The sequence below is a fragment of the Phacochoerus africanus genome, chromosome 4, assembly GCF_016906955.1.
Source record: "Phacochoerus africanus isolate WHEZ1 chromosome 4, ROS_Pafr_v1, whole genome shotgun sequence".
NCBI lineage: Eukaryota > Metazoa > Chordata > Mammalia > Artiodactyla > Suidae > Phacochoerus > Phacochoerus africanus.
Genome location: NC_062547.1, coordinates 17,471,984 through 17,490,465, shown reverse-complemented (window position 1 = coordinate 17,490,465; position 18,482 = coordinate 17,471,984). Strand labels below are relative to the sequence as shown.

Sequence of the window (18,482 nt, the reverse complement as noted above, 5' to 3'; positions counted from 1 at the left end):
GCACTGCAACTGCCAGAGGCAGCAGTGCCCCGGGCATTTTAACCCTCTGTCCCTCACCCCATCCTATTCCTCATAAATAATAACTTAGGGGCTTGAAGCAAGAATGTCAACCACTGTTGTTCAGACAGCGACCAACTTGGAAGCTCTGACTGACAGCTGCGGAGGAGGGAGAAGAAAGCAAGCTGAGGATGTACTTACTCAAAGTCCTCAAATTCCAAGTCGGTTCCCTCGACTGATGGACCCTGGTTGTCTGAGGAAGAGGAGGTGGAAGAACGGAGGCGGTTCTGTTGGTAGCGCATGGAACGCTGGCGGATACTGTCTCTCCGGGAGAGATACTGGATCATCCTCTGGGCGTAGTACGCAGCAGGAGATAATCTGAGAGAGACAGAGATGGACAAACACAAACTAGCACTAAGTGGGGAAGACTGTGAAAGACAGTAAATCCTGCTCTCCCATCGCAACTCCCTGCTGAGGTGAACTCCGGAGACATGAAAAGTAAAGGGCATTTAACTCACCAGGAGGTTTGTAGTGCACAATATGCTTATCAGACTACCACCAGTGTTTCTGCACCAAGATGAGGCGCAGAGGCTGTCTGATCAGCCATCATCTGAACAACAGCTGCCCCCTCCCAAGGGTTTAACACTGGACCTTTGGTTTTAATTTCTTAAGGGACCCCTTTTAACTTCTCAGGGTACCCTTTATACAGATTCACGGCTTTTCCTCATCATCCATATTCAAAGTATAAGAAATGAAAGGGACCACAGCTTCTTTCATTTTATAGATGAGAAAACAGGCCAAGAGATGGCGAACCTAAGATGACTAAGGAAGGCATCTTTAGGCATCACCTTCACCAGGACTCCTTTCTTCTCCAACAAATATTTGTTAGATTTGTCCAGATTTGTCCTTGCTCCTTAAAATTATCTCTTTGAACCTCTTATCTCTCCTTTACAGATTATTCAGATATCTTAACACAGAGAAAATATTCAGGATAGAGACTAAGAGTAAAATATACTCAGGAGAGCAGAAAATCTAAAAGAAAAAAAAATAGACTTTTTCTATTTCCTACGACAGAGCATCAGAGGCTAGGTGGGCACCAAGCAACACAGAAGACAACAGTCACTCTCTCTTCTCCCTTACACCAGCTGTTCTCAGTAAACACTTAGTCTAGACCTGTGTTCTTCCAACTATGGTTCAGTGTCTTCATACTCCATGAAATGTCTAGTGTCCCACAGAATTCACACATTCCCTTCTTTCTCAATTTTTTCCTCCATCTTTCACAACACTTATATATTTGAGGCTGTGAACTGAGAAAGTGAGAGAAGAACAACAGAAAAGGGTTTCAAGTATAATATTAAGTAGATTACTAAGAATTTTCAAGATTTAAAACCTGCCTGAGGCATACACTTTGAGTCAACAACACCACTAGGAATTTTATCCTACAGAAACACACAACTACATATATATAGTTGGCACTAGTGAAAAACTGGGGAACACCCCAAATGCCCATCAACAGATTAAATAAATTGTATCTACACAAACACTATGTAACAATTGAAAAGAATAAATTATCCCTATATATGCACAAGGAAAGCCCTCTAAAATAAAATTTTAAGTGGGGGAGAAATTAAAGAATGGTATGTATATACTAATATGTATGTTAAACTATGTATTTCTGTAATTAGAACAAAAAACACATCAATCCCAATGAGGATTCCTAAGGACCTTTACCTCTATAATGTTTGAACATAGAAGGAAAAAACATGTATCTTTTTTTTATATAGAAATTGGAAAAAACTGATTGAGAACAGAATTAGAAATACTTATATCCAAATGGTAGGAAAAGTATTTACAAACATCTTGCTACCTTACTTTCATTACCGCCAGACAAAGTAAGCCTCTGGGCAAATCCTCAATAAATCTACTCACTCAGACCAAAGGAGATCCTGTAGTCAACTGCTACATACACTATAAGGCTGCTTCTGAAATGCCTGTCCTAAGAGGTGGTGTCCTTCTGGCCAACAATCAAATGGAACTTCCAAGCAGACCAGCTGACAATCTTTGGAACTCAAAAGTTTGTGCTGCACTTAGTACCTTTGAATCCAAGTAATCTCTATATAGAAGGTGGCCATGGGGTACAGATGTCTTGGGCAAGAGCATCAGAGTGTAAGATTTATAGTCTCAACTTGTGGAACTTTCATTTATCCCTTTAGGCACCTGTTCCCATGCATTTGGCAAGAATGAATCAAGAATCCTAAATTTTCAGTAGACGAAAGTTTTTTTTTTTTTTTGGCCCTGCCTGCAACATGTGGAAGTTCCTGGGCCAGGGATCAAACGCATGCCACAGCAGCGACCCAAGCCGCTGCAGTGACAACACCAGATCCTTAACCTGCTGAGCCACAAGAGAACTCCCAGAAGTCAATATTCTTGAGTTGTTCCTGTATCTACCAAATATGCAGAAATCAATCGTTGTTGGTTAAACTTTCAAGTCAATCAGACTTAGAGAAGAATGTAAAAAAAAAGCTGCAAGATGAGAATGAAGATTCTTTTTTCAGAAATGATTCTGAAAAGTGACCATAAGTATACTCATTCCTCAGCTGATAGCCTACCCTAACGAATGGAAAAATTATATTATGGTGATACAGGAAGAAATAATGCTGATGTAATAATAAATAAAGGTTGCCCTTTTCTGAAGGGGCAAAATTTCAATACTGGGTAATCCCAACCTTTTAATTTCACCATTGGATAGGAATTCTCTAAGCTATAAAGCTATGCATCAATGGTAAAGAAAAAAAGATTCTTGGCACAATTATTAAGTACACATACCATCCTTGGCTCATCTTTTTTAGGTAAGCAGAGGGAAGCTAAGGCTCTGAATACTGGGATATATAAAGGCTTTGACCTATACATATTATGTAGGGTGAAGTCTAAGAGGAAAAAGAAATCAAACAACCAGTAATAAGGCAACGATCAGCCTCCTACTGAAGAATTGGATAGTTATCAATCTCTAAAAGCGTTCTAAGCGAATAGTTTAAATAACTCCTCAAGTTTTCTTCAAGGAAGAATACTTCCCCTTCCCAAAAAAACCTATTTTGTGTTTAAAGGGAAAATGTAAAAATACCAATGCCACAACATATGGCCTTTCTGTGATAAAGAGATCTGAGTGGGAATAAATAACAAATTTATCACATGAAAGGAGGACAATAATGGTCTTTAAGAATCACTGTTACACTCTGTAAGGTTAAACATTCTGGGGATGAGATTCCCATTACTATTCTAAAAGAAAATTATTTCATAGCAAGAAGTTCTCTCAGTGTTTCAAAGAATTTGATTCATGCAAAATATCTCCTCTTATTTAAGGGCTTATTATTTTCAAATGTGACTATAGAGACGAACATAAATTCCTTGCTTTAGTCATCATCTAAGTTGTCTATCTGTTTTAAAGTCATCAATCCTCATGTTCCCTGATCCTTGGATTTGCTGTTTCTGGGATCTGGAAAAGAAAGTAAGAAGAAAATGGGGAATCTTTTCACTATCTTGGAAAGATTACTCGATATTATGACATAACTGTGGTACCAACAAAATCATTCAATATCCCTGGAATCAACTTGGTCTCAAGCTTTTTTCCAGACTTGAAATTCTTAATCTACAGCAAAACTCATTTAGCCTTTTCTGACTTACATTGTTAACTTCAACCCCACCATTATAAACTACCCTTTCTTTTGGCAAAGCCTCCCAATGTGTGCTCTGGTTATTAACTAAAGAATGTGCAGGCTTTCCCCTCTTTGGGTCATTGAGAGATTAGTAAGTCCTGCTGTGATAACCCCAAAGGGCTGCTCACTATAAATAAATGTTATAGTCAACTCTACACCCTATCCTTGGTCCTCATAAGGTAAAGGCAGGCCTTAAACTCATCTCCATTTTTTTTTTCTTTTTATCTCTTCAAGACCTTTTCAAATGTCTTCTAATCAGTGTAAGGCCAGCACTTTAATAATATGCCAACTTGTTTTATTCAGTTATCCTTTCTTCTTTCACCTCTTCCTTCATAGTCCCCCAAAATTCGACATCTGAATAAGCTTGATTTCTGCCTTTCAATGTTTTAAATTCTCTCTCAAATGAGGATTTTTTTGTTTGCTTTAATTTGTAATTTGCCTATTAATAAAAACTTTTGTTTCCCTTTTGGCTGTCCTTCTGAATGGCAACAGCCTCCCTGATCAGCAGAAAAGAAATATTCTGTGACTCTGCCAGTGGCTTCCTTAGATTCCCTCCTTTAGTGTCCCACTTACAAAAATGAGCGAGCCCCAAAGGACAAGGGCTGACTCATAATCCTCTGTCACCACGGGCTCTGGTCACTTACCTGTAACAATTCCCAATTACCTGAACACCTGTCTCAAAACTGTAACTGAAGAGTGAAAGAGCACCAGGACCAGAGAGGCACAGAATGGGGCTTTCAACAGCTTGGCAACCCCAAGGGCAGCCCCTCCCCCCAACCTAGTGCCAGTTCTCACTTTGGCCTTACCTCGCTGGGTCTGGGTAAATTGGGTGCTCTCTGGATCCTGCTCCATCATAACGGGATAATGAAATGAGGGAAGACTCCAGCAGCCTCCTAGCAGAGATTAAAAAAATGGCAATAATCCCTGTCAATTACCAACTCAGAGGTCATTCATAAGGAAAAATGGGGGGAGGGATAAATAACATCCCCCTCTGCAGCTAGCAAACCTCTTATCTGGGATCACACCCTTCCTACAAGTACTTAGAGCCATAAATAAATGAAGAGCTCCAGAGCTCCCACACTGGATACGGCCACTGTATTATGCTGCCTACTGCTCTTCTCTGAGAAATGAACAAGTGCTTCAGAGACATGATCTTATTTCTACCTGCAGTACCTCCGGTAGACAAAGAGGAGGCTGGGATCAACAAGGGAGAGGAAAATGAGGCATACCTAGAGGTTATCATGTCGTGCCCACATTTATCGGGGTGTTCATGCCATCCTAATCCACATCCTCTGATCTTCCACTCATCCTGCTCTGCCCAAACCCTTTTTGTGAGTACTCCCCAGGCTCTCTTAACGACTGATAAAAATCTTTACATAATCTAGCCCAACTGTAAATTCTATGATCATATGTGCTGCGCACACATTTTATTGAGCACCTTTTTAGTGCCAGGCAAATACTAAGCACTTCACATGTATTTATTTAAACTTCACTACAGCCTGGAAAAGTAAGCATTACTATACATACTCGAGAACAATGGGCCTAGGAGTTGAGTGTATTTCACTGTAATAGCTAAGACTCCGATGAAGGTCTGTCAACTCCAGAATGCTTCAAACCACTAAGCATTTGTATCCACTGTAAGTCCAAACCAGAATGTGGGTCCAGTATTACCAGCTCTTCCCATTTTTTAAGAGAAGCCAGAAATCAAGGCTTTCGCGTGAAATCTCCTGTTAAATTTTAGCTAAAACATTTTTTCCCCTTTTCGTACAGCAAGGGCCATTCAAATACAACTGATAAACATGGTTCAGCATCCTCCCCAACCCCATTCTGCCCTATCTGCCACACTGCTTCCCAACTCAAATGCGCTTGGCAGCCAATCAAGCTCCTGCTATAGAACGCAGGTTTCAAAGGAAATGGTCTCAGAAAGAAACGCATATTGTTTCTCTCCAGCAGCATCTTGCCTGGCTCTCCCAGGAACAGGTCTCCGGCTCCCTGCCAGATTCTTCTTTAAAGCAGATCTGCAGGATAAGGACAGCAGCTACCAATCTTTCCCAATTGAGTTAATTCAATTCACTGTTATTAAAACCAGCTGGCTTTAGGTATAGTCATGTACAGTCACTTTATCCCAGTAACTGGCTTACTGAAGCATTTCCCCTAACAGCCTGGGGAACAGATATTATTAGCAGAGGCCCTGTCAACCTGGCTTGCTACCTTTCCCACCCAGGACAACTAACTGCTAACATGATATCTTCAATCTAGACCAGGCTTATAATCCCCACACTTAAGATAGGTTAAATAGTCTTACCATTAAAGATAGAAAATACAATTAAATCAATTAGGAAGAGAAGAAAGCAATAAAATACATCTCTCTGGTTGAAAACCTGAATCTTCAATGCCGTCACTGTTCACAGCAGCAGAAATGCCATTTCAATTCTAAAACATGTCTGAAATTGAGATGGATCTTATAAATTGTGTGATACAGTTTAATTGGCAGGATTTTTTCTTTCACGGAACACATAAAATAATGGCATATCTTTGAATCTTGAGATGCAAGATGTGAGAGGAAGGGACAGAGAGAGGTACACAGAATGGAAAAAAAAAAAGGGAAAATTGGAGAAGTGTATCGATTCAGGACATTTATGCCATTTATTCACTACTAATATGGGAATTAGGTGGGAGCTAAAGAACAGAAGCAAGATCTGGGAGCAGCTGTCTGCCCTGAAACACCCAGAAGCTTGTTCTATTCCAAAGGGCTCTGGAGTCAGTACTGAATATTACTGAGCCCTGTCATGTTATCTTCCAAATGGCTGCTTAATAAGCACAGGCCCTTTGCTTGGCAAGGAGCATCCGCTACAGTGACCAACACATACCCAGCTTAAGTACTTCTGCCTGAAAAATGATCCCGCCAAATTAGGAAGACAGTATCACCCACGACTATGCCCAGGCAGCGAGAGTATTCAAAGAGATGAGAGGACTTTTAGGGATGATGTAAACGAGATTCTTAAATCAGAAGAGTTTGGATTAGATAAATTCAGTGTTAATGATACCACTTTATAATCCTGCACACTCTACTTCCCACCCTAAATTACTGTCTTAATTAGGAAGACGTCTTAGAGTAAAACCAAAATGTTAAGTTTTGTCTCTGGGGAGTTCCTGACGAGGTTCTCTTGGAACATCTATCCCCTGCGCCTACTTACTAGAATCCGTTGGCACCATTTGCTCCCCAGGAAATACTGTGGAGCATTATATATACACAAAATCAGGAGAGCCAATTACTCTGAATGGTGCCCCCATATGCATATGACTGATGAAACACCAAACTCTCTATAGTTGCAGCACTAACACTCCTGAGGATTAAAAAGACTTCTCCAATTGGTGGTGAGTAAAAAAAGAACTAGAGTGGCCAGATGAGTAAATATTACCACTACTCCTAGGAACCCCAAAGAAAGATCTTACCCTCCCACAGTGAGCTTCCTGCAAAGAGCCATATACAAGGAAATGACAAGAAAATGGAATGGGATAGCAGCTGAGCGCCTTCTGCTCTGGCCACCAAATATTTGATCTATCAAGTAATTCAATAATATGAAATCCGATAGGACTTAGGAAGGGCTTAGACAAGCTTACTCAAGCTTGAAGTTACCATTTCATTCTGACCTATAACCTCAATTTAGAAATGTTTTAAAGAGTCATTGAAGCTCTGACAAAGGAAAAAAAAACTTTTTACAAGTCTTCCTGATTCATTCTCTAAACCAGTGGTGTACAAGTGAGATACAGCAAGGGTTGTGCTATTTTGATCCACTGGAGAACAGAAAGAAAGCTATTAGAACTTTTGATTTATAATGTATAAGCATAATGTTTAAAATACACACACACATACAACATACACATGGAGTGCTCAAAAGCCTTTTATTAACAAGTTTTTTTGTTTGCTTTGTTTTGCTTTTGTTTTTAGGGCCACACCTATGGCATATGGAAGTTCCCAGGCTAGGGGGAGAATCAGAGCTGCAGCTGCTACCCTAGGCCACAGCCACAGCAATGCCAGATCCATGTTTCATCTGTAACATTCACTGCAGCTTTTGAGGATGTGAATTCCCATCCTCACAGACACTATATTGGGTTCTTAACCCACCAAGCCACAACAGAAATTCCCAAGGTTTTTTTTTTTTTAAGTCTGAAGGCCATTGTTCTATCAAAATATACACACTACTATAAGAAAATTCAATATTTAAAAGAATATAACCACAAATACATAAATATAAAAGTAAAACCATATTCATATACAGATAGAGCAAAAGAGTGAAAATGATAAAGCAAATTGATAAAATGTTAACATTTAGGGAGTGTGGGTGAAAAATATATGGGAATTCTTCACACTATTTTTGCAACATTTCTGAAAGTCTGAAGTCATTTCAAAATTTATAATATCCATATACAAAATCTAAAAGTAAACCACTGAAAACTAAACAGAAGACTATTCATTTACAAAAGATTTACTCACCTCACTAAAAGTAAGAAGTATTTCTTCAAACAGCGAGTTACCTTAATACTCTAAAAAAATGGGCTTGGTAAACTACAGGTTCTGGGCCTGCTGCCTGTTTTTAAAAATAAAGTTTTATCCAAACACAGCCGCATTCACTCACTTACATATTGTCTGTAGCTGCTTTGGAGCCAAGAAAACAGAGTGGAGTAATCCTGATAGAGATAGGTCTTAAATATTTACTACTTGACCCTTTATAGCAAAAAATCTGCCCACCCATGCTCTAAAAGATTTGCTTACACAAAGTCTCTTGAAAGATCAGGTGGAGTCAGTTAGGAATGGAACAGAAAAACTTGAAATCAAAGTATTACGTATTAGAGTAAGTTGTCAAAAATTAATATTAAGCCTTGTTAAAAATCAACAGGAACAAAATTCAAGCTGTAAAATTCCGCCCCACCCCCTTTTTTTTTTGCTTTTTAGGGCCATACCTTTGACATATGGAAGCTCCCAGGCTAGAGGTCAAATCAGAGCTGCAGCTGCTGCCTATGCCACAGCCACAGCTATTCAGAATCCGAGCCACGTCTGTGACCTATACCACAGCTCATGGCAACACCGGATCATTAACCCACTGAGCAAGGCCAGGGATCGAACCCAAATCCTCATGGATGCTAATCAAGTTTGTTACTGCTGAGCAATGAAGGGAACTCCAAAAAATTCTTAACATTTTAAATGAATACAACTACTTCTTCCTTTCATTTTCAATACTCTGAATATGTGAAGAGTTCCCTAGATCAATTAGCTATATCCTTGATAACTAGAAAAACAGTAAGATGTATAGTAGAAGAAAAGAACAAAGTTGTTAAGGGCAGATGAAATGGGTCATCCAAAAGAAAACCTTTGTTTCAAATTCAACGGATGGGAGTTCCCGTCGTGGCTCAGGGGAAACAAATCTGACTAGCATCCAGGAGGGCTCATGTTCAATCCCTGGCCTTGCTTAGCAGGTTAAGGATTTGGCGGTGCCATGAGCTGTGGAGTAGGTCGAAGACGTGGCTTGGATCCTGAGTTGCTGTGGCTGTGGCCAGTGACCATAGCTCCAATACGATCCCTAGCTTTGGAACCTCTATATGACATGGGTGTGGCCCTAAAAAAGACCAAAGCCTTTTGGCACCCAAAGCCTTACAGCCAAGTTTCTCATTCCTTCCAAACATGCTATATGCTCTGGTACAATGGTTTTCAAACTTTTTGGTCTCAGGGTTTCTTTAACACTTAAAAATTATTGAGGATCCCAAAGAGTTTTGGTTTATGTGGATGTTATCTATCAGTATGTATGTACTATATCTGAAATTAAAACTGAGAAAAATTTAATACATATACATGCATTTACTAGCCATCAGAGTGATAACCTCATTACATGTCATGTGGCCTCTAGAAAACTCCACTGAAAACTCATGAAAGAGTGAGAGTGAAACGGACAAAGAACATCTCAGCATTATAATAAAGGCAGTTTTGACTTCAGGGACCCCAGGCCCTACTTTGAGAATTATTGCTCCAGCTAAATTAAACATACCCTCACTATTTCACCTCTGTATTTAGTTTGGCCATTTTTTCTTTCTGGAAAGTTCTTCCCCATCCCTGCCTATAAAAATCCTCAGCTCAAATACCTGACTCCTCCAATCAGAAGTTCACCCTCTTAGGATAACCTAACCCCCTTGCTATACAGTGGGAAAATAAAAAAATTATATTAAAAAAAAAAAAAAAAGACGTTCACCCTCTTGTCCTCAATAGCCTGTAGCATTTGAATCCTCTCTAAAAAAAGCCTTTTCCCAAGAGAATTTGTACTGAAGTTCCTTGTAAGTATGACAAGAAGGAAGGCCTCTGCTACTGGACTATAAGCTACATGAAAGCAAGTACTGGGTCCAAGTCATCTTTTTATCCCCATTAAACTGACATTCTAGGGTGTTCCCACTGTGGTGCAATGGGTTAAGACTCTGACTGCAGCAGCTCGGGTAGCTGTGGAGGCGCAAGTTAGATCCCTGACCCAGCGCAGTGGGTTAACAGATCCCTGACCCAGCGCAGTGGGTTAACAGCATTGCCACAGCTGCGGCTCAGATTCAATCCCTGGCCCAAGAACTTTTATATGCCACCCATTTAAAAAACATAAAACCAAACAAACCAAAAAAGCCAACAACCCACCTCACATTCTAATTAACACACAATAGGAGACCAATAAATACTTAAGTGAATAAATCAGCAGGCCTAAGTAGATTTGGAAAAATAAGCAAGACATATCTGATTGCCCCTCACTCACCACATGACTTTCGTACAAGGTTGCTAGATGTCCAAAAACTTGCACTAAAATTCCTGAAGGAACAAGTTTTTCAGAAACTGCTTACATCACTCTTCATCCCTCTGGTCACTTATGCCGCTCAGGTTAAAGTGCTTACATAGTTGTCCTGATAAATGCAGTGCAGCCTGGTCCCTGGGAGGCTTATTAAATCATAAAGTCAGAGGCTGGCTACTTGCCTGACAAACTACCACTGATGCTCCTGGACAGTTTATTGCCAAAAGAGACCACATAGGGGAAAGAGGGCAATGTTTGGGGGTGGGAGGGAAGGGGCAGGAGGCCAAAGAAACTTGGATACACTATTGCCTTCTTCATTTCTGCATCTTGCTCTGCAAGCCTCAGATCTCCACCTTGGCGCATGCCTGAGCTGGGAGATGACAAGCCCTTATTCTTTGTAAAAAATAATTGTGTGTTCTGAAACGACACTTCTATTATGATTTCCAAATTGACATCTCTGATTCAACGCGGAGGCATCCAAGCCTCCCCATTTCACACACTGGCAATTATCTTTTAAGTTATCCAACGATAGGCACTCATCTGATCACTGTAGGGCCCCCTAGTTCTAGGGGTGCACTTACAGCACAAGAGGTAGTTCCCAGCAGAGCCTGGGAGGCAATTCCTGCCTCTGTTGGGGGGTAGACCAAGGCAAGGTGGCACTGCTAAAAGGCTAACTTCAGGAAAAAAACAGACATACTATAGAAAGAGCTCAGTGCCTGTCATGTGGATTGGCCTTATTTTACCATCGCCAAGCATAAACAATTCATAGGGCTCAAAATAATGCCTTTCACCAGAAAAGCTTTAAAACATCTTTACAAAACAATATATTTTTCAATGTCTCTGTGCAGTGAGCAACAGATGATAAGACATCAGAACACAACATAATCACAGACACCAAGAGGGAAGAAGCTGGACACAATTCCTATAGGGTGCGCAATTGTGTATCTACCTATACAAAGGTCTTGTCAGAAAAGCCAGCCAGACCACTCTGCAAACATCTCCCCTTCTGCTGACTGTTAGGTGTGTGGTTATTTTTAATTCAATTGTAAAATGATTGGCTAGAGCTACGCTTAGCTCTTAGAAATCCTCAACACATCAAACTATAGTTATGAAACTTCAATTTATAATAAAATCTCACTTTTGCCAGCATCTGAACTCAAAGGTCCAAGGTGACAGACATGGACATGCTTACTCTGTCTCCAAATTCTTTTTATTTGGGAGACTTGGGAGGTCTGCCCAGAGACCACAGATTTTTTTTTTTTTTTTTTTGCATAGAGAAGTTCCTGGGACCAGGAGTTCCCATTGTGGCGCAGTGGAAACGAATCCGACTAGGAACCATGAAGTGGCAGGTTCAATCCCTGGCCTCGATCAGTGAGTTAAGGATCTGGTGTTGCCCTGAACTGTGCTGTACGTCGCAGATGTGGCTCGGATCTGGCATTGCTGTGGCTGTGGTGTAGGGTGGCAGCTGTAGCTCCGATTAGACCCCTAATCTGGGAACCTCCATTTGCTGCAAATGTGGCCCTGAAAAAAAGGGAAAAAAAAAAAGGTTCCTGGGACCAGAGATTACAGGGATTGAATTCAAGCCACAGCTGCAAACCATGCCACAGCTGTGGTAATGCCAGATCCTTAAACCCACTGCACCAGGTGAGGGTTCGAACCCACACCTCTACAGGGACCCGAGCCACTGCAGTCAGGTCCTTAATCCACAACACCACAGAGGGAACTCACCACAGATATTTTCAAACTAGGACTTTAGATCAGAGGCTTTTCATCAAAGGATGAATAGGATCATATCAATAACAAGTTTCACAGCTAGTTCTGATATTCGCATGCACACATACCTACAACAAGCAACAGCTGTGACATGCAAGTCTGACCTTTAAGAGGAAGTACTCCCTAACTGACGGGTTTCCCCCAAATCAAGAAGAGATTTACAGAATTCAATAATCTTGAACTCTCTGATAATTTTATTCAGAATAACAATTCAAAAAATCTATCTTTAGACCCACTAATTTTACAAAGGAACTGTACTGAAGATATGGTAGAATCATTTACTGCTTCAAAAACAACAATCCTTGTACATTTCTTCTCAAACGCTTTTTTTTTTGTCTTTTTCTCTTTTTAGGGCCACAATGGAGGTTCCCAGGCTAGGGGTCTAATTGGAGGTGCATCTGCTGGTCTACACCACAGCTACCAAAACACCAGATCCAAGCTGCATCTGCAACCTACACCACAGCTCACGGCAACGCTGGATCCTTAACCCACTGAGCGAGGCCTGGGATCGAACCCTCAACCTCATGGTTCCTAGTCGGATTTGTTTCTGCTGCGCCACAATGGAAACTCCTCAAATGATTTTTTACATTCATATTCCTGACCTGAAATTTTAAAAACCCTTGATGAGGGCCATTCATTCCACTGATCCTGGTAGAGTGCAAACACTACATAGTATGAGGTAAACACCTTAGGGCCAACATCAGGAGGGCAAAGAGAAGTTAGTAAATGAAGCCTTATAAGAGAATGAGGAAAAAAGAATGCACAGTGGGCTAGAGCATTTATTAACCAGAGGCTAAGAGGCAGCCTTCCTGGCTCACATCTGTTCAAGTAATGAGGTTTCTGGAGTCTATAGAAATAGAAAAGAGGCCAGAGGCTCCAGCTGGGCCCCCAAACAATCCACTGTTAGCTCTTGAGCTAACCAAAGCTCAGAGTACAATCACTTTTCTTATATCCTGGGTTCACTCTGAACTGCTTCTCTTAGTGACATTTGATTTTCACTGATTCGCCTCTGGGGGTATACTACTTGCCCTTCCACCCTCATTCTGACTTCAGCAACCTTCTTGATTCCCTTTGGACGCAGCATTTGACTCCACTAGAATAATTTCTCCACTATTTCCCTCTGTCTAGACAACATGAAATTGTCATAAATGACACCTAAGGTACAATTAGTAGAAAAACTGCAATTTCCACTCTCCTCCCCCGTTCCCCAAAAGAACTGCACATGCATGTCAATCAATACTACCCTGAAGATTAACTCTGTAGAATCTGGAAGCCATTTAATTCTCAGCTTGCTAAATATTACGCATCCCCCCCACCCGCCACTATAATTAGAAGACCTAAATTGCCTTCTTTTCACTGGCACTAATGGTTATAATCTCAGAGATCTGAAAGCCTGCTGAATCGATACCTGTGTAAAAGGTCCTTACAAACACTTTATCCAGCTGCATTTTATTTAGCCAAATCAGACAAAAGCAAAAAGATAAGGCAAAAGAGGAGAGAGGCAATGAGAAAAAAGAATGACTCAAGACCATCAGAAGGAGGCTGTATGATTATAACTATCATAAAAATAAGATGGTTTGAAGCCACCGCCAGCTCCTTGTGAGATGTAACAGCAAAACCCAGCAAGGTCAAAGGAAGGCAAATCATGAAATAACTTATCAGTGGTTTACATAACCATTGGTTATGTATCATAACCACGACACATGGAAGTTCCCAGGCTAGGGGTCTCATCGGAGCTGTAGCCACTGGCCTACACCATAGCCACAGCAATGCCAGATCCAAGCACCTCTGCCACCTACCCCGCAGCTCAAGGCCAGGTCCTTAACCCACTGAGCAAGGCCAGGGATGGAACCCTTTCCTCACGGATCCTTGTCAGGTTCGTTACCGCTGAGCCACAAGAGAAATCCTATCAATCGTTTTCAATGGGAGGGGGAGACATATATCTGAAGGTGTTTTTGGTTGTTGCAACTGGGGGCTGGGGGGGGTGCACTGGTATCTAGGGTGTAAAGGCCAGGACTGCTGCTAAACATCCTACAATGTATGGAACAGCTCCCCACAATAAATTATTCAGCCCAAATGCTAATAGTGCTGCTGCTGAGAAACCCTCTATCTTAATCATCTGAGATTAACCAAGGGAAAATGAATAACTAATATATGAGGCAAGTCAGTGCTGTAGCTTTAGAAACAGACTGCAGTTTAATTCTTCATCTTATGTCACTTATTAGCTGTGTGACCTTGGGCCAGTGCATTATCCTCAGCATCCAATTTAAGGGGAAAAATCCCTATTTCAAAAGGTGGTTATGATTAAGTTAGAACATTAGTAGCCAGCACCCAGTCTAACAGAGATCATTTTTTTCTTCCTTGGATTATAACTCCCAAAAGTGTCTGCAGGGAACACGATTGTACTCTGGCCACCCAAGTTACTATGTCTAAAAAGGTGGTTTCCTAGAAAGACATGTTTTGAAGAAGGATGAGTACTATAAAGGAATAAACATGAGTATTCTGAGCCCTAAGAATCACATGAACTTCACCCAAATAAACCAACAAGGGCAGTCAGTCATCCATCCACCTATCTGGCTGTTGGTCCATTCAACCACCGATTCAAACCACAAATAATTACCAAGTGTTTATTATTGGGTTTATATTAGTATATAAAATAATATGGTCCCTGTAGTAGAATCTGAAGATGGACCTCCAAAGAGCCATATTTCTTGGTATTCTTGCTCTTGTTTGGTCTCCTCCCACACTAAATCACTGAATCTAGACCAGTCTGCCACTTGCTTCAATAAGGAGAACGTGGTGAGTTCTGGGCCTAAGCCTTTAAGAGAATGGACAGCTTCCACTTTCTCCCTCTTGGAACTGTCCCTTTTGGAAGCTCTAAGCTGCTGCATAGAATGTCTGGCTCCTCTGCTGGAGAGGCCACGTAGAGAGACAAGTCCTTGAGAGGGCTAGTTGTGCCAAATGAGTCTCCAGATGACTCAGAGACCCCAAGGAAAGCCAGCAAGAACTTCCCAGCTGAGCCCAGTCTACCCAAATAACAATGAAAGATAATAAAACAGTTATTTTAAGTCACTAGTTTTGTTTTGTGATTGGTTATGTATCAGTAGATGAAGGAAAGTTCCTGATCTTCTGGAACTTTCGAGCTAGTTACAATAGCATTAAAACAACATCCATGAAGTTATTAGCTTATTAAGCCTAATGTAATCACATCTGTACTCAAGGGAACCTTGGCTACCAAAACAAAACACCAAACAAGACATTTGAAAACAGATCTAAAACAATAAAACTCAGTGCAAACTTGGTCACTATGTCCAAAGCATGAGAGACTGGTACTGCTCAAAAGGATCAATGTCAATTTAGAATGACTTTATGCTCATGTCTACCTAATCTCAATCAGGCTCTCTCCTCTGAAACACACTTCTGCCCTTTTCAATGTAGAAGATGACCCTAGAAATGAACGCTATTTATACCCTAGCTCTTATTAAGAGGAAGAACCAGTTTGTCGGTGGTGGGTTTTTGTTTTTTTGTTTTCTTTTACAAATCACTGTAATGGAGTGCAGGAAAAAAGAAGATAACATCCCATTCCCTTGCTATGGATCAAACTACTCTTTGTATTATTACACTTTCTAAAACAGAACCTGTGTCTGCTCCAAGTGACTAATGGGAGTAACTAGCACCAACCCTATCACAACAGCCTTTCTTTATCTGAGGCACCTCACTTTTTTATGTACTTGGTTTACTTTAATTTTACATGGTGAGATTTCACAGATACTCCAGAAGACTGAGGTCTGAAAAAAATAACACTAAAACAGATAGAAAAGAAAATGACCTGTAGGGAATATGTCATGACAAAATGAGTTGTTTTATTTTTCAGATTTATTTATTTACTTTTTGAGCAGAAAGAGAGAAAACAGTTGGCATTTCTTGAGTATACAAATTTGTAAAAGCAACTGATGTTTAACTCACGCAATCCACAGCACAATAATTTTATAACTGAGGAAACTGAGGTTCAGAGAGGCTACATAACTTGCCCAAGATCACACAATAGGGCCAGATTTTTTTTTCTTTTGCCTTTTTAGGGCCACACCTGAGGCATATGGAAGTTCCCAGGCTAGGGACTGAATCAGAGCTGTAGCTGCCTACCTGCACCACAGCTCACAGCAACGCCAGATCCTTAACCCACAGAGCAAGGCCAAGGATCGAACCCTTGTCCTCATGGTTAGTTAACCACTAAGCCACAACAGGAACTCCAGGACCAGAATTTGAATCTAGTATTTCTCAAATCCAAATCCTTCTATTAGAATATATTATAAGAGAGTTCCTGCTATGGTGCAGAGGATTATGGATCCAGCATTGTCAAAGCTGTGGCATAGGTTGCAGCTGTGACTCAGATTCAACCCCTCACCAGGGAACTTCTACATGCTGTGAGTGCAGCCATTAAAAAAAAAAAAAAAAAAGACTATAAGGAGTTCCCTTCGTGGCTTGGCGGTTAACGAACCCAACTAGGATCTATGAGGATGTGGGTTCAATCCCTGGCCTCACACAATAAACACATTCTGATATATCTACCTCTCTCTCTCCCTCTCCCTATCTCTACCTCTCCCTCTCTCTCTCACCTTATCACATCCAAAATAGTACTATTAACACAGCTGCCAAGTTTAGTGTCTCTAGAGGGGGCTAAAAATTCAGCAACTCTTTGTAAATCAAATATACTTCAATGAAAAAACTAAAATAAAACTAATTCAGCAACTCTGTTAGGATGACTACTACAGCAAAGGTCCTTTGCCTTCAAGAAACTAACAGAAAATGACCAGCCTAGCTTCTGCCTCATTTCTGAGAATTCATAATAGAGAAGCTTAAAAAGGAATCAGAAAAGTATGCCAGAAAGAGCGAGCACTGGACTTCTGGGGAAAAAGTTCCTTCTTGTTTTAATTTTAAAAGGGTTACATCTGCTGAAAAGGAAATTAAGAAAACAACCCTACTTATAATAGGATCAAAAAGAATAAAATCTCTAGGAATAATCTTAACCAAAGAAGTGGGAGACCTGTACACTGAAAGCTATAAAACACTGCCGAAAAAAATTAAAGACACAAACAGAAAGACATCTGATGTTCATAAACTGGAAGATTTAATATTGTTAAAATGTCCATAATACCCAAAAGCAATCTATAGACTTAATGCAATCCCTATCAAAATCCCAACAACATTTTTTTTTGCAAAAAGAGGAGAAAAAAAATCCTAAAATTCATAAGGAATCTCAAAGAGCTCTGAATAGTCAAAACAATCCTGTGAAAGAAAAACAAAGATGGAGGCCTAACGCTTTCTGGTTTCAAAACATATCACAAAGCTACAGTAATTATAATGGTACAGTACTAATACCATTAAAGACAGATTAACTAAACTAATGGAACAGAATAGAGAGCCCAGATATAAACCCTTCTTTATGTTCAAATGATGTTTGACAAGGGTGCCAAGACTACATCATGGGGAAAGTCTTTCCAACAAATGTACGGGGAAAACTGGGTATCCATATGCAAAAGAATAAAGATGGGCCTTTATCTTATGCCATATATAAAAATTAAACCAAAATGGATTAAAAACCTAAACATAAGACCTGAAACTATACAACTCCTAGAAGAAAAATAGAGGAAAATTTTTATGACATTGGAATGGGGAATGATTTCTTAGATATGACACCAAAAACATGGGTAGCAAAAACAAAAATAGACAATTGGGACTGACCAAATTTTTAAAACTTTACTTAAGTTTTAAAGGAAACAGTCAACAGAATAAAAAGGCAATGCACAGAACAGGACAAAATGTTTTTAAACTATTTATCAAATAAGAGGTTAATATCCAAAACATATAAAGAACTCCTATAATTAATAACAAAAAAAAAAAAAACAAACAAACCACCAAACAATTAAGGAGTTCCCTGATGGCCTAGTGGTTAGAACTTGGCACTTTCACCATGGTGGACCAGGCTCAATCCCTGGTCTGGGAATTGAGATCCCACAGCAAGCCACTGTATTATGTAGCCAAAAAATAAAAATTTTTAAATTAAAAAATAAAACGAAGAATTCCCATTGTGGCTCAGTGGGTTAAGAACCTGACCAGTATCCATTAAGATGCAAGTTCAATTCCTGGCCTTGCTCGGTGTGTTAAGGATCCAGTGTTGATG

The 18,482-nt window shown here is 40.2% G+C and overlaps 1 protein-coding gene across 9 annotated transcripts in view; it reads right to left on the bottom strand.

The window, feature by feature from the left end:
- The window catches only part of AMBRA1 (autophagy and beclin 1 regulator 1), a 182,206-nt gene that overhangs the window by 109,482 nt on the left and 54,242 nt on the right, over positions 1–18,482 (bottom strand). For 5 of the 9 annotated variants that reach the window (XM_047775859.1, XM_047775858.1, XM_047775862.1 and 2 more), the window contains 2 exons: positions 4,517–4,603; positions 199–375 (listed from right to left, as the gene is read on the bottom strand). The exons of 2 other annotated variants lie outside the window; for them this stretch is intronic. In XM_047775859.1, the coding sequence (XP_047631815.1) occupies positions 199–375; positions 4,517–4,603 (264 nt within the window). The remainder of the gene's footprint in view (positions 1–198; positions 376–4,516; positions 4,604–18,482) is intronic. 2 more of the 9 variants (XM_047775861.1, XM_047775864.1) reach the window with 1 other exon arrangement.